Below are 16,856 nucleotides of genomic sequence, written 5' to 3'. Positions count from 1 at the left end.
ACTCTCAGAAACAGGTTTGTTGCCATGGAACGCACAATGCCACTGGAGTAGACTAGTAAAAGGTAACAGCTAAAGATCTAGTCAATAGATAGGCTGTGCTTCTTCTTCTGGAAATTCCTGACTGGTTGGATTCCTTTAAAGGCTCTGCCCTACAGTGCTTCATGTCATTACTTCAGTTACTTGAAGACTGAAGTTCCAGGAGACTGCAGAAAGCGAACCTGCCTTGGCTCCAGCACATCCGACCAATGGCCAATCTGAATGACAGTGCTGTTACCAATGGGACTCGACACAATCCTAAGACCCAGCACGGAAAAAGGCAAAGCACTGGTTGTGTGAAAAATGGAATCTCAAAGGAAGCCCAGGTAAGAGGCTATCTTTTACATCTCTAATCTGCACAGCTAAAATATTTCCGTATTTCTTTGCAGCACTGTTTAAGACAGTCTTTACTCAAAGCAAAAAAAAAAAAAAAGGAAAAAAAAAAGTTTCTTTCTTGAGATGTTTTATTGTGTTGTTTCTCTGTCTTGTGTAATCCTTTATGTGTGGTTGCTACGAAACTTTGATGTGGGAACGGAACTTCTTCTCTAGACAAGAGAAGATGCATACAGAGTCACAAGATCCTAGTGTGGACTTTGTAAGCTCTTTTGTTTACCCTCGAGCATTTTGGGGGGACATGATTGTGAAAGATTAAACTCTTTGGCTCGCCAAACAGCCTTCTACACTCAGGATGCTTCGGAAGTAAAAGGGAAGCGAAGGTAAATCTTGCGGAGATTATATGGTAGATAACCCTTGTCCCTGATGGACATGAAATGTTTCTCTGGTTGGAAGGATCTTTTGGATGTTTAACAGAGCATTGTCACAGTCACTACCTGATTACAGGCTAGAGTCTCTCTTTGAAATTTGACCCACCAGTATTCTTTTCTAAAAAACACTTCAGAAAGTGTAGCTTAGGGTGTTCGGAACTCTGAAAGCAAAGCAGCATCTTTAAAACAAACTTTTTAGTTATCTCCATACCACACTTTTCTTCCTCATTTTTGGAATGAGGCTGGGGCTGTTGCAAAATATTTGAGGAGGTGTACTAGGCAAGAGAAATTTAAGAACGTATTCAAAATAGTGTCCCAAACTTATGAGGCTCTTGAATAAAAGCAAGTGTGCATGTTGCATACCAGGCCCAGACTCTCTGGTTTGAGTCCCATGGTGAGCTAATCTTCATTAAGACAAACTTGAGTAGACAGAGAGACAATCTTACTGGGGTAAATTGGGAAAGTTGTATGTGGAACCCCATGCAATCGTTCCCTTGTTCAATCACCCTAAGAAGCCAGCCTGTACTGGGGGAAAGTTCAGAATGTGTTAAGCACACAGAACAGACAAGGCTGGCTGGGAATCAAATTTGCAGGCCCAGTTGGGAGGTGCAAGAGAATGTACTCAAGAGCCTGGCTTGTGTAGTAAAATGATACAGTCCCCCAAACATATCCCTCTCTTACCAGAAGACATTGGGAAGCATCTACCAAAAACCTCAGTCTGGAGCAGGATGAAGAGAATGGGCATAAAAGAAAGCACAGCACAAAGCACCATCCACTCTGATCATTGCTAAGATGGCCCTTGCCCCTGAAGTACCTGTTTCACTAGCCACTGTTTACCTTCTAGGTTATTCTGATTCGTGGGTATCTTATTTGAGCATAGATGCCTTCAAACAAGTTTTCCTTTTCTTTATTTATCATGGTTTCCAAACTACATTCTAGTGCTTGAAAATGGAAGAGTAAAGAGAAGGGACAGTGATTGGATCCCAGAGGTACATAAGTATAACAACTGTCCAAGACCACCACACCCTTAGTCATGGAGCTCCTTTAGGAACAACTGACAGGGTCACTGCTGTGGCCTTTCTTGGCAGCTCTTTCTGACCAGCCATCCTGATCCTGTTTGCTAAGATATATTTAGAAGTTTCTAAGTTGAAATTGGCTTCCACTGAGAACCTCAATTGTGCTTAAATATTTTCCAGAAATAATAAGCTTGCCTAAGATCCTGACAGGATGAAGCAACCAAAGGCCTATTTTCTCCCTCCAAAGTATGAATAAAGTTATCTTTATTATCATGATCCTCAGGAAAAATTTGACCCCATGAGCCCCTTCACAAGCTATGCATTGACCAACAATCTTGCCTTTTGACAAAAACAATTCGAGCATGTAGGTGCCTGAGGTCAGTGATTTTCCAAATGCTTTGCTGGGACTTAGGTCCTATAGGACAGTGCCTCAAACCCTACCAGCTTCAAGGAAGATCCCTTTACAGTTTTTTTTTTTTTCTGCTTCTTTGTGTTTACACCAAACCACAGTTACCTTTTTCACTTACAGCTACGATGTAAGATTTTGTTGGCAAAAGATTCCCCAGCATAGTAAACTAAAGGTAAACACTGGTAGGCATTTTCTTAGGAATGTCCTTCATTTTCTTCCAGGGTAGATTGGTGTGACCTTTGTGGCTCCAGTATGTGGACTCAGTAGCCAAAATTCACAAATCACCAGAAGCCAGAACTGTTCCATTTTGGAAATCATCTAGAGTTTCTTTCTGGAGTTTTTCTGATCCTTAATCCTATTGCCTAAATCCAAAAGCCTGAAACAGGCTTTTTATCACTGGTTAAGCCCATTCTTTGTTTAAAAGGCATTGGAGGGATCAGAGGGACTGCTACCTCTATCTTAGGAAAGTATGAATAACCAATGAGCTATGTAGGCTGTGCTTGAGATGTAGTCATAAACTAATCACCACGGGCTTATGCTATTAAGTAATGTAAAGAAAAAAATCAAGAACAAAATCTTACCCACTGAGTTCAAAGATAACAAACATATCAAATTCAAATCATTTTCATAGATTTTTTCAGCTTTGCACTAAAGCAGAAGGAATAGGCAAGAATGTGGAAAGATCAGCAATGTTTAAAGTATTTAAAACTTTACACAGCATCGTAAAAGATACTGAAAACTTCAAATGGACTGTAGAGTTGCGTCAGTGGATAACAGCACTTGCTTTTCTTTCAGAGGACCAGAGGTTAAGTCTTAGCACCCACATGGTGGCTCACAATCCCCCACAACTCTATTTCTAAGAGATCTGGCACCATCTTCTGGACTCCCCATCACTGGGGTCATGTGCTATACACTTTCATACATAGATGCAAAACACATAAAATAAAAGTAAATAAATCTTTAAAATATATTATTGAAGTGAGAAGTCCCTTTATAATAGCACCAAAATAAAAATGGGAATTTTAAGACATTTTAAATTAGTAAAAAATAATTTAAAGAGAGTGACAAGATATTAGGGAGAGGCATAAAATAAAGCTAGAATAAAACAAAATCCATATAATATCGATAGAAACAACAAGATAAAACATTTGCAATTCTGTCTATGGCAGTTTATAAATTTCATGTGGGTAGAACATATCTTAAACCAGGCAAATAACTTTAAAATTATGTAGAAAATAAATAGAAAAATTGCTTGAAAAGATAATGAGGGGTAATAAGCACTATGTTATACATGAAATAGCTAAAGACTTTTATGATAACAAATGAGTATACCATAAATATTAGAGGTGATTATAAATTCATACATAAAAGTAATGGGATATATAGGTTTTTTAAATAGTATTTACATAAAGAAGGTCATCATCTCTATAGCATAAAACTCAAGATCCACAAAAGAAGAGGTTTAAAATTTACCAAAAACATTTCTTTCTAAATGACATCAAAATTAAAAAAAAAAACATAAAATCAATAGGCATATTATAGTCTACAAAAGTGTTTACAGTTCACAGCATAAAGTAAGAAACACACACACACACACACAAGAAAAAAAAACACAATCTACGAAGACATTTTAGAACCCAACATCTAAAAAGTCTAAATCCAGAGACAACAATGGGAAAATGTATGAAAAAATATAGAAGGTGAGAGGGGCTGAAGGACAGATCATCATAGAATCACAAAGAAAGACCCACTTTCTCAGTGGTGTCTATGAAGTGCAAAATCAAGATGGAATGTAGTTTAAAGAATCTAGTGATTTAGATCAGTACAGCACCAATGGTAAGACTAATAAAATTATCAGTCTCTGCTTGGTGTCACAAGCACATTTAGTATAATGTGCCTCACTTGATTCTCATAATAACACTGCTAAACCCCTATTTATTTCTATTATTTTTATATAGATAAGGAAGTTGAGGTGCTAAGAACATAAGTAACTTCTCAAGGTTATAAATGCATAAATGTTATAAAAAAAACCAACTCTACCATGGGACCATTCTCCTGAGAAGCCCTGGACAGTGATTGTAAGCACAGGACCCAAGAACACTCTGCTGCTCTTCCTGCTCCACAGCATTCTGTAGTTGAAAGTGTTAAAGGTCACAAAAAATATTATTATTATACTGCTCTCCAACATGGATTTAGCTCTTTGAGACCACTGGCCATTCTAAATGTTTTTCATCCACCATCTCATTACGTTTCAACTTGACTTGCTTCAGCAGTGAGGAAACAGTTTAATCAAGGTCATTCACTCATAATCATCAAACTGTTTGGAAATTAGGTTTGCCCAATCCCTAATCTCAAGGCTTTGTTCCCTAATTCACACTGCCTCTCTAAACACAAAACAGTATTAGGAATAAGATTCATTACTACCATTATGAAGAAGCCCACAGCATTCAACATTACAAAATAATGTAAGTATGGATTATGGGTATTATGGGTTGCTTTTTCCTTTCTATTTGGTTCTTCATAAAAATGTGAGATAATTTTCACAGATTACTCCAAACTCACATATTAGAGCTTTGTACATACAGCACGCCCAACCAAAAACACACCACAGCAGTGACCTATTCTATGCTTCCCTTTAAACAATTCTGAGTTATAGACCGTAGTTACATTTGTGACCTTGTGTCATTTGGATTCAGAGATAAGTACATAGGGAGTCCTGGAAATGAGTTGCCTAGTACTATAGAATGCCTGCCACTTCTAGAAGCATAGCTTCCCTGAATATGTGGCTCAGTGTATGCAATTTTTGTTCTGAAAAGATTGATGTCAGTAAATGATAGATGACAAAAATAAATGAACGGTGAGTATAAATTATGTATGACATTTCTCATTTTTACCTCTCAATGAGGTAGCATCTCATGTTGTTCCCATTGAACCTAGATGCCACCTAAAGTTTTACATAGATAATAGAGTATGACTATAAGGAGCACTATAAGGAGTCCTCAGGAAGACTTACAGCTTGAAACCATGAAATAATCACTCTTGGAACTTAGCATTCTTGGCAGGAACTTAAGTAGCTAAAAACTCAAGTAGGAAGAAGAAAGTGTTTGTGCTGCGTTCATATCTGAGATGTCTCAACAACTTGCCCACTATGGAGTAAGCTAGCTTCATGGTGGCTCCGCTCTCCTTGGAGCCTGTCTATTTCAATTGATCCTTATGTCCCAACTGAGCTCTGACAAATGACAGATTTCCAAGTTGTGGTTCTTTTAAATGTGGTGGCACTTTATGGGTCAGCAATAGGAACTGGACATTGTTTACAATATATAGGGAAATCACTGTTTCATAACCATTTTACATACTTGCACATATTTTGAGGAGTTTGTTTTGATTACCCATTGCTCTCAAGTTTTGGTCATGATTCCTTCCCCTGTAAAGAAACATTTACCCTATTTTGCTCAGTTTTGTTTTGTTTAGAATAAAGGATTGTGTGTTTTAAACTAGTTATGTATCTGACTGCAAAATCCAAATACATCACCTCAAATATAATCTACACAAAATCAAAATTATTTGCATAATTGTTCATCCTGGGGAGACAATAAATGATTTGTCCATCTTCACCTTTCTGGGCTGTTGTACTAACATCTGATGCTGGAATACACACACTGGAAGAACTCTTGTGATTGTCTCCAGACACCATTAAATGTTGTTAGGAAATTCATTTCTTTTTTACTATCTACAGGAGATACTCAGTTGTATCTATTAAACTTAGCCGTTAAACCTTTCCCCTCTACTACTATTGTGGGAAAGTGCTCAATAATGTCTGAAATATAGTAGTAGCTTAGTAAATTCTAGACATAAACTCTGAATTCCTTCATCCAATGGAAACTTATCAATCTTCGCATTGTTTGGTATTTGTCACAAATATTCACTCTCCCTTACCATGATCTGAATATTGACTGACTGTTTTCCCCAAGAGTTGACATGTTTACTGATACTCAGCATGGTAGTACACAGGTAATGGGACTTTCAAGAGCTAAGCCTAATGAAGTCATTAGATGACTAGACATAGCTCTTGGGAGTAATAAAGATCTTTTGGCACCCTGAGTTGGTTCTCATCAGATGGAACTACGAGCATGAGTATAATCCCCAAGTCATTCTCTCTCTGTCTATATGTGATCTCTTGTTCTTCATCATGAACTAATAGAAACAAGGGAGCCATTGTCAGGGCCAGCAATCTGATTTGAAGACTCAGTCTTCAAGACTGTCCATGATATAAACCTCTTTGTAAAATACTTAACTTCAAGTTTGCAATGAGCAATGAAACAGATACATTTTTTTATTAAGACATTTCTTCTCTTGTTTTTTTAAGATATGCTACTCTTGTTTTTTCTCCTTTATCAATAACTATTCTTTTCTAGCTCTTGTGATCTTATTTCCTGCTCAGGTCTTTGACCTATAAACAATGGCAACCCAGGGGTCAACCCTTGCATCTTTACTCTTTTCCAATCGCATTGACTCTCATAGACTATCTGTTTTTCATGATAATCTGACCTTGTCTCCTCACTATACCTACAGTAGGTATTTACAAATGGTATTACACACACACACACACACACACACACACACACACACACTTGATTCCCTATTTAATCTCTGACCTTGAATATTCAAAAAGTTCTTAAACATAACTTATGAACAACTGAGTCCTTCTTTCCATTGCTTAAACCTGCTCTGGTTATGGCCCTTCACTTCTCAGTAAACAACAACTCCATCCTTCTTGTGGCTCAGACCAAAAACCTAGACATCAGTATTTATTTTCTTCTTTCATTCTATCCCTTTTACATTCAGTGTATGTGTGTGTGTGTGTGTGTGTGTGTGTGTGTGTGTGTGTGTGTGTATGTGTGTGTGCATTTGGAGTACAAAAGAGCACATTGGATTCTCTGGAACCTGTGAACTGCCTGGTATGTTGAGAATCAATATTCTGATCCTTTGCAAAAACAGTAAGTACTATGACTAATTTAGGACTAAATGTTTAAAAAAAACTGATCAAATTAATTGATTCATTGTAACTATCAAAGTTCTATACCCTGCTATTATATATGCCATTGTACTTGTAACATGATGACTAACAACTATCTTCTTCAACTGGAAATGATAGCCCACACCTATATCCCAGCACAGAGGAGAGAGAGATGTGAAAGTCAAAATGTCAAAGCCAGCCAAGCCTACAGACTGAAAATCTGTCAGAGAGAAGAAAAGAGGAAGGGAGGAAGGCAGGGAGAGAGGGAGAAAAGGAAGGAGGAAGAGAGGGAGGGACAGAGGGACGGAGGGAAAATACCATCTTTGTAAAAGTTGCTAGGCACAAGATCATTTTTGATGGCCAGGTACTAGAAACTTTGGGGTGGCATGTAGACAATATGTGTGTTCTAGTCCAAGCCCAGGGATAGGTTCGAGCTTTTAAAAGTAGGATGTTTTCAAGAAAATAAAAATAGAAATAAAATCTAATTCATCATGTCAATATAATTCTTATGGCTTCTTAGAAGAAAAAAATGCCTAGATTAGAAAAGAAGCTGGCTAATCCCTCAGATATGTGTGCCTGTCACCAGGTGCTAATAAATTCTGCATTCCTCAGAATCTGATATCTATGAAAAGTCAGTTTAATCTTTTATGATCAATTACTCCACATGCAAAATAATTTTATAAAAATATAACTAATAAACTTTTACATTGCCCTATAGTTAAGAACTTTACTAGTAATAATTTGTTCCATCCTCAATTAACCACATGGGTTTAAAGTGGTTTTGTGCCCATTTTATAGACGAAGAAATAGAGTCTTAGCAAAGCTACCTGGCTAAACATCTTGTAATATATACAGGCTGGTCCTTTTGTCTAATGCTGTCACTAGACAAAAAGTTGTTTATGATTGCATTTTATTATACATATTTGCAAATTTATGAATTTTTTAAAAATTCTATAAGAAATGCTCAGATATCTATCACTTATATTCTACATCTGGTATTTTGTTATATTCTATTGTAAATCTACTCATTATCTCTCCTTCTACTCATTCATCAATCCACATATTTTATGTATTTTAAAGAAGTTGTAGAGCAATTATACTGTGTCCTTAAACCACTCAGTATGCATACCACTAACTAGACTTCAATATTGGCCCACAGTTCTCTTTATTTGAGGTAAGATTTATAAATATGTATTGTATATATTTCAGTTAATTTTTTACCTAGACTGTCTTCTGATTAATTTTACTAGATAGATTTTCCTAAGACCATTTGATTGGAGTCTTTCAACTTCTTAACATGGAAACCAATCTGTAACACAGGAACCAATATACAGATTATCATCTGATTGGGTACAGGAGGGACTTACTTGTTGATTTTCGACTAGAGAAATGTCGATTTTTTTTAGATCCATAATCCCATTGGGATCAAAGCTACTTTTATTTTTGTTTTTAGAGCATACTAGCTAGTGAAAGGTATTCTGAGGTTAGAAATCCTCACAATTCTAAAACAGAGGAACAGTCATGTAACCAAGCTGCCACTGTCTTCCATTATCACCAATATGAGTCCTAGACACTTGATATTCAGGGCAAGGCCCTTCCTGGAAAGTTCCAGGAAGCTCCCTTTTTAAAATGAACAACAACAACAACAAAAAAAAAAAAAACTCAGTTTCACAACTGATATAATAAACCTAGAAGAGGCAGCATGAAAGAATAAAAAGAAATCTTATGATAGGGGAAAGAGGTACTTCCAAGGAAGCAGAAGGGAGCTACAAGGACAGGAGTGGGATATAACAGAGATGGGGCACAATGGAGAGTCAACAAAAGTGATGTGTGTATATGAAAACGCTATAGTAAAACTCTTTACTCTGTATGCCCATCTTACATGAACTGTAGACCAGCACTTAGAAAAAGTTAAAAATCACTAAAGACAGACAGAACAATGTGAACAGGTTGCTTCTACATTTGTCAAACTCTGATACCACAGTTACTCGCTCCTACATCTTTTAAAAAGAGCACCATTTTGCACCTTTCCAGGAAAACAACGCCTTGGTACACTCCTCTTCTTTCTGCTGTTGTGGCTTTTGTTTGAGTAAACAACTGCAGCCACTTGCCTAAGATCTCAAAATGACCTGTGGGAAAATATATTTGTCCCATTAGCAGTTTCTAGTACCTGTAAACAACACACACCATGATATTGCCAAAAATCCCAAACCAAACCTTAGAGAAGCCTGGGATTTAATATGTTTGTCAGGCAATGGGAATGGCTTAGTACAAGTAGGAGACTCCCATAAATAATGGAACTTAGGCTTATAGTTAGCTAGGATAGCTAGCTATGTTTTCTATGGAGTCATACTTCCTATTGATATTCTTATTGGATCAATGAACCAGATATTCATATTCAGAAATAAAAGTGCTTCATGCCAGCCTGAGGAAATGATTTAGTAGCTAAAATAACAATCTGCATGTACCACTTTTTTTTTTGGTCCAATTATTACTGTATTGCACTTATACAGTGTTTTATGATCAGAAACCACGATGACTAAAAGTTACCTGTGTTTCCTACACTGGTTGTTCTGTGGGTGCAGGTAAATAAATACTTGTAAAAGTTAGACTTTTCTGACTTTTTTCTATATTATATGACACATGGTAAGAAAAACATAATGAGATAGCTATAGTCTGGAAGCAAAGAAATAAATGATGCTGTGAATTTGTTATTTGAAGAAAGTACATATACTTTCTGTATAAACAGAAGGCTTTCACAAAAATAAGGTAGTTGGACCCCTTCAATGTTAAAAAGGTGACCTGGGTTTTGTGAGGTGTCAGTAGTGAAGAAGAATAAGCAAGGGAATACATGTCTCAAACAAAGAACCAAATCTTAGTAAACACAGGACAGGAGAGAACAGTAGTCAAACTCAAAGAAAAATAGCAATTTCTTTTTCAGGCTCAAATGGATGTGTGCTTCTGTCAAATACCACTCCACATTTGGTCTAGTTTGGGGGCCAGGATGTTTGGGGTATGCCCCCAAATACAGTATCTTAGAATCAAGGAAGAAGCAAAAGAAATCAAATCATCTGGATTCAGAGAAAAATATTACTTGCAAACTACATGCAATTCACTTATCTCAAACAGTGATTTCTCCAGCATCCAGTAGCCCTACTCATGTTATAATGCATCCATAAATCATTAGCTTCCCAGCATTGCAAAAGAATAGCTCAGTGCACACCACATTTTGATATTCAAGACTTGTCTCTCTTCACACTTCATTCCTGTGCAATTTTTTTTCTTTTTTTTTTCTTTTTTTCTTTTTTTTTTTAAATTTTTTATATTTTTTATTACGTATTTTCCTCAATTACATTTCCAATGCTATCCCAAGAGTCCCCCATACCCCCCTCCTTCCCTACCCACCCATTCCCATTCTTTTGGCCCTGGCATTCCCCTGTATTGGGCATATAAAGTTTGCAAGTCCAATGGGCCTCTCTTTCCAGTGATGGCCAGCTAGGCCATCTTTTGATACATATGCAGCTAGAGTCAAGAGCTCAGGGGTACTGGTTAGTTCATCATGTTGTTCCCCCTATAGGGTTGCATATCCCTTTAACTCCTTGGGTACTTTCTCTAGCTTCTCCATTGGGAGCCCTGTGATACATCCAATAGCTGACTGTGAGTATCCACTTCTGTGTTTGCTAGGCCCCGGCATAGTTTCACAAGAGACAGCTATATCTGGGTCCTTTCAGCAAAATCTTGCTAGTGTATGCAATGGTGTCAGCGTTTGGAAGCTGATTATGGGATGGATCCCTGGATATGGCAGTCTCTAGATGGTCCATCCTTTCATCACAGCTCCAAACTTTGTCTCTGTAACTCCTTCCATGGGTGTTTTGTTCCCAATTCTAAGAAGGGGCATAGTGTCCACACTTTGGTCTTCATTCTTCTTGAGTTTCATGCGTTTAGCAAATTGTATCTTGTATCTTGGGTATCCTAAGTTTTGGGCTAATATCCACTTATCAGTGAATACATATTGTGTGAGTTCCTTTGTGATTGTGTTACCTCACTCAAGATGATGCCCTCCAGGTCCATCCATTTGGCTAGGAATTTCATAAATTCATTCTTTTTAATAGCTGAGTAGTACTCCATTGTGTAAATGTACCATAATTTCTGTATCCATTCCTCTGTTGAGGGGCAAGAGAATAGCCTTGAGACTTGGAGTCAAGCTGTCCACATGTCCAAATCAACTGAACAAGTTGGTCTCGTTGAGTTTTCTTCCACAATAAACATTGAAGAGATATAAAATTACCTCTTATGAAACACGATGAATCACTGAATGTATGGTCTCTTCTCCATACAATGTTGCAAGCATAACTTTGAATGTGCATATCTGGGTAGGCCATTGTTTGTTTAAACTCTCCAGCAGCTCCCTGTCTTAGGATCAAAACAGTAATCCTCACTTTCCTTCTCCCACCTTGCATACTGCTCAGCCTCCTTTATCAAATATCCACCCATAAGTAGTTGCTGGACACCTAGGACATGTCAGGAACTTCTTTAGGCATTGGAACACTAAGAACAAATGAGTGGAAGAGTCTCTCTTCCTGGAAACTGCATATCCCACACACACTTGCCCTTCACTGTCTTGCAAGTCAAGTTATACACTGTCTTAGCTAGGGTTTCCATTGCTTTAAAGAGACGCCATGAGCAAAGCAACTCTTATAAAGGACATTTAATTGGGATGTTTACTGGTTCTGAAGTTCAGTCCATTATCATCATGGTGGGAAGCATGGCAGAGTTCAGGCGGACATGGAGCTAGAGGAGCTCAGAGTTCTATACCTTGTTACAGGTAAGTAGAAGACTAGCTCCCAGGAAGAAGGTCTCAAAGCCCACCACACAGTGCTTCCACCAACAAGGCCACACCTACTCCAACAAGGCCACACTTCCTAATAGTGCCACTTCCTGGGACAAGGATATTCAAACCAATACACACACACACACACACACACACACACACACACACACACACACACACACAGTTTGTAGCTATCCAGTTCTTTCATTTTCTGGGTAGACTTTGTTCCTGATAAATACCTACTGATCCTTCAATTGCCATTTTAATCACTGATTTCTTGAGTTTGGCTTTTCTCTTTCTTTGGATGATGTCAGAAACCTCTCTATTCCAAAGCATCATTACTTATGACCATTACACAACTGTATATATGAATGTCCATCTGAATTTCCATCTATGTTAGAAGTTGGCAACTTTTTTCTATAAATTGACAGATAGTAAATATGTTTAAGTCATTCAGTGTATCACAAATGATTGGCTCTGTCATTGTAGCACAAAGAGCAACCATGGACAATACATGCAAACAAGTGTACCAGTAGAACTCTAATAACATCAGGCATGAGTTGACTCATAAGCCACTGCTTGTTAATACCTAAACAATAAAATTTCCAATGATGGTGGAAATAATCAGTACATGACTTTTCCAGTAGGCTAACCATAAACTACATGCTGTAACTGTGCATTTGGAATGTAGCTAGAACAATTAAGAATTCAAGTCTCAAAATTTTTAATTGTTTAAATTGAAATGTAACCAGCCCTTTTTGGCTATTGATTTTGGTACTGTATAGAACAAATCAAGAAGATAAAATTTTGAGATATGTTCCTATAAATTATTTGTGCTTAGCTGGGTTTAGCATAAGAGCTAGCATGAAATAGACATTCACTACATACTGGCAGTCAAAAAATGAGAACAGACATATATGATTAACAACTACATCTCTTATTTCTGTTTTATTATTATTAATAAAATTGATTAGCTATTACCTCTAAATACATCCTTCCCTCTATTCTTATAGCATGGTTATTTTCTGTGACGATTTTATCTCACTACTAAATACAAATTTCATGAGAATAGAAATTCTAAAACAAACTTCCTATGTTGTTTTCCCATGACTAATACAGATATATGCATTTAGTAGAGTCTTTTTAGCTATTCGTAAGCATCAGAAAGGGAAGGATGACAACCAAGTGGCTACTTTATTTCTGAGTTATTTTCTAGTCTATCATGTCTCAATAGTCTAGCTTCATATTTGATGTTGGCTTAAGCTCTGGTATGTGGAGTTGAGCGATTCAATTCAGATATGGATTTTCCTGCTATATTGCCTGGGCCATGTTGCTTAAGACCTGCATCTCTCTGGGTTTTTTTTTTTTTTTACTGGTTATTTTATTTATTTACATTCCAAATGTTATCCCCCTTCCTGGTTTCCCCTCCCCAAACCCTCTATCACATCCTCTGCCCCCACCCTGTTTCTAGGAAGGTGCCCCCACTCATCCACCCACTCCAGCCTCACTGCCCTATCATTCCCCTATGTTGGGGCATCAAGCCTTCACAGGACCAAGGGTCTTCCTCACATTGATGCCAGGTAAGGCCATCCTCTGCTACATATGCAGCTGGAGCCATGGGTTCTTCCACATGTACTCTTTGGTAGGTGGCTTAGTCCTTGGGAGTTCTGGGGAGTCTTCTTGGTTGATATTTTTGTTCTTCCTATAGAGTTACAAATCCTTCACCTTCTTCAGTCCTTCCCCTAACTCCTCCATTTGGAGTCCCAATGCTCAGTCCAATAGTTGGCTACAAGTATAAACATCTATATTGGTCAGGCTCTGGCAGAGCCTCTCAGGAAACCTCTATATCCGGCTCCTGTCAGCAAGTACTTCTTGGCATCAGCAATAGTGAGTGGGTTTGGTGTCTGCATATGAGATTGATCCCCAGGTGGGGAAGCCTCTGGATGGCCTTCTCTTCAGTCTCTGATCCACTCTTTGTACCTGTATTTCCTTTTGAAAGGAGCAATTATGTGTTAATATTTTTGAGATGGGAGGATAGCCCCCATACCTCAACCAAGGGCCATGGCTAACCTCTAGATATTGTCTTTACAGGTTCTCTCTCCCCTTTGTTGGGCATTTCAGCTAATGTCATCCCCAATGGGTCCTGGGAGCCTCTTGCTTTCCTAGCACCTGGGACTTGTTGGTGGATACTCCCAGTTTCCCATCCCTCCACTGCTACACACCTTTGTTCAGTTTCCTGACCCTCGGTACATCTCTCCCGTCTCCTCCCACACCTGATCCTGCCTCCCTTTTTCTCTTCCCCTTCCCTCTTTATAGTATTTGTGACTATTGTGAAGGGTGTCATTTTTCTAATTTCTTTCTCAGCCAGATTATCTTTTGAGTAGAGGAAGACTACTGATTTGTTTGAGTTAATTTTATATTCACCCATTTTGCTGAAGTTGTTTATCGGCTGTATGAGTTCTTTGGTCAAATTTTTGTGGTCACTTAAGTATACTACCATATCATCTGCAAATAGTGGTATCTTGACTTCTTCCTTTTCAAATTGCATCCCTTTGACCACCATTTGTTGTCTAATTGCTCGGGCAAGAACTTTGAGTACTATATTGAATACATAGGGCAGCCTTCTCTAATTCCTGATTTTAGTGGGATTGCTTCAAGTTTCTCTCCATTTAGTTTAATGTGGCTACTGGTTTGCTGCATATTGCTTTTACTATGTGTAGGTATGGGCCTTGAATTCCTGATATTTCCAAGACTTTTAACATGAAGAGGTGTTGTATTTTTTCAAACGCTTTCTCAGCATCTAATGAGATGATTATGTGGGTATTTTTGCCTGGAGTTTGTTTATGTAGTGGATTACACTGATAGATTTCCATATATTGATCCATCCCTGCATTTCTGGGATGAAGCCTACTAGATCATGGTGAATGATCACTTTGATGTGTTCTTGGATTCAGGTTGCAAAATTTTTATTGAATATTTTTAAACAGATAGTCATAAGGGAAATTGGTCTGAAGTTCTCTTTCTTTGTTGGATCTTTCTGTGGTTTAAGTATCAGCGTATCTGTAGCTTCACAGAATGAATTGGGTAGTGTTCCTTTTGTTTCTATTTTGTGAAATAGTTAGAAGAGTATTGGTATTAGGTCTTTTTTGAAGGTGTGATAGAATTCTGCACTAAAACCATCTATCTGGTCCTGAGATTTTTTGGTTGGGACACTTTTAGTGACTGCTTCTATTTCTTTAGAGGTTATGGGACTGTTTACATAGTTTATCTGATCCTGATTTAACATTTGTACCTTGTATCTGTCTAGAAAATTATCCAATTCATCAAGATTTTCCAGTTTTTTTTGAGTATATGCTTTTATAGTGAGATTTGATGGTTTCTTTTTTTAATTTCTTCTGTTTCTGTTGTTATATCTCTCTTTTCATTTCTGATTTTCTTAACTTAGATATTGTCTCTGTGCCCTCTGGTTAGTCTGGGCTGTTCATCTATCTTGTTGATTTTCTCAAAGAACCAGCTCCTGGTTTTGTTGATTCTTTGTATAGTTCTCTTTGTTTCTACTTGATTGTTTTCAGCCCTGAGTTTGATTGTTTCCTGCCATCTAGTCCTCTTGGGTGTATTTGCTTCTATTTCTTCTAGAACTTTCAGGTGTGCTGTTAAGCTGCTAGTGTATGCTCTCTCTAATTTGTTTGTGGAGGTACTAAAAGCTATGAGCTTTCCTCTAAGCAGTGCTTTCATTGTGTCCCATACATCTTGTTTGTTGTGCCTTCGTTTTCATTAAATTCTAAAAAGTCTTTAATCTCTTTCTTTACTTCTTCCTTGACCAAGTTATCATTGAGTAGAGTATTGTTCAGCTTCCATGTGTATGTGGGTTTTCTGTTGTTTTTGTTGTTATTGAAGATCAGCGTTAGTCAGTGATGATCTGATAGGATGCATGGGATTATTTCAATCTTCTTATATCTGTTGTGGCCTGTTTTGTGACCAATTAGATGGTGAGTTTTGGAGAAGGTATCATGAGGTGCTGAGAAGAAGGCATATTCTTTTGTTTTAGGATAAAATGTTCTATAGGTATCTGTTATATCCATTTGTTTCATAACTTCTATTAGTTTCACTGTGTCTCATCTGTGATCTGTCCACGTTTACTGGCCCTTTGAGTTCAGAATCTTCACTCTCTTCTCTACCTATTTTTCCTAGATTTGGTCTTTTCATTGTGTCTTGGATTTCCTGGATGTTTTGAGTTAGGAGCTTTTTGCATTTTGCATATTCTCTGATTGTTGTGTCAATGTTTTCTATGGTATCTTCTACACCTGAGATTCTTCTATCTCTTGTATTTTGTTGATGATGATTATATAAATGATTCCTGATCTCTATCCTAGGTTTTCCATATTCAGAATTGTCTCCCTTTGTGGTTTCTTTATTGTTTCTATTTCAATTTTTAGATCCTGGATGGTTTTGTTCAATTCCTTGACCTGTTTGATTGTGTTTTCCTGTATTTCTTTAAGGGGTTTATGTGTTTCCACTTCAAGGGCTTCTACCTGTTTACCTGTGTTCTCCTGTATTTCTTTAAGGGAGTTATTTATGTCCTTTATTAAAATCTTCTATCATCAGGAGATGTGATGTTAGATAAGAATCTTGCTTTTCAGATGCGTTGAGGTATCCAGGGCTGTTGTAGTGGGAGAACTGGGTTCTGTTGATGCCAAGTAGCCTTGATTTCTATTGCTTATATTCTTGTGCTTACTCTTCCATCTGGTTATCTCTAGTGTTAGCTGATCTTGCTACCTCTGAC

General features: G+C 37.6%; 1 protein-coding gene across 1 annotated transcript in view; it reads left to right on the top strand.

Annotated features, from left to right (window-relative positions):
- The first annotated feature begins 245 nt into the window (after positions 1-245).
- Positions 246-16,856, top strand: part of Sptlc3 (serine palmitoyltransferase long chain base subunit 3) — a 137,109-nt gene continuing 120,498 nt past the window's right edge. Inside the window, exon 1 of the mRNA XM_021156536.3 lies at positions 246-362. Coding sequence (XP_021012195.1) covers positions 246-362 — 117 coding nt within the window. The remainder of the gene's footprint in view (positions 363-16,856) is intronic.

The sequence above is a fragment of the Mus caroli genome, unplaced genomic scaffold (assembly GCF_978045245.1).
Source record: "Mus caroli unplaced genomic scaffold, Mus_caroli_1 scaffold_2, whole genome shotgun sequence".
Classification (NCBI taxonomy): Eukaryota; Metazoa; Chordata; class Mammalia; order Rodentia; family Muridae; genus Mus; species Mus caroli.
The sequence above is the reverse complement of the archived record's forward strand: the minus strand, read 5'-3'. Positions and strand labels throughout refer to the sequence as shown.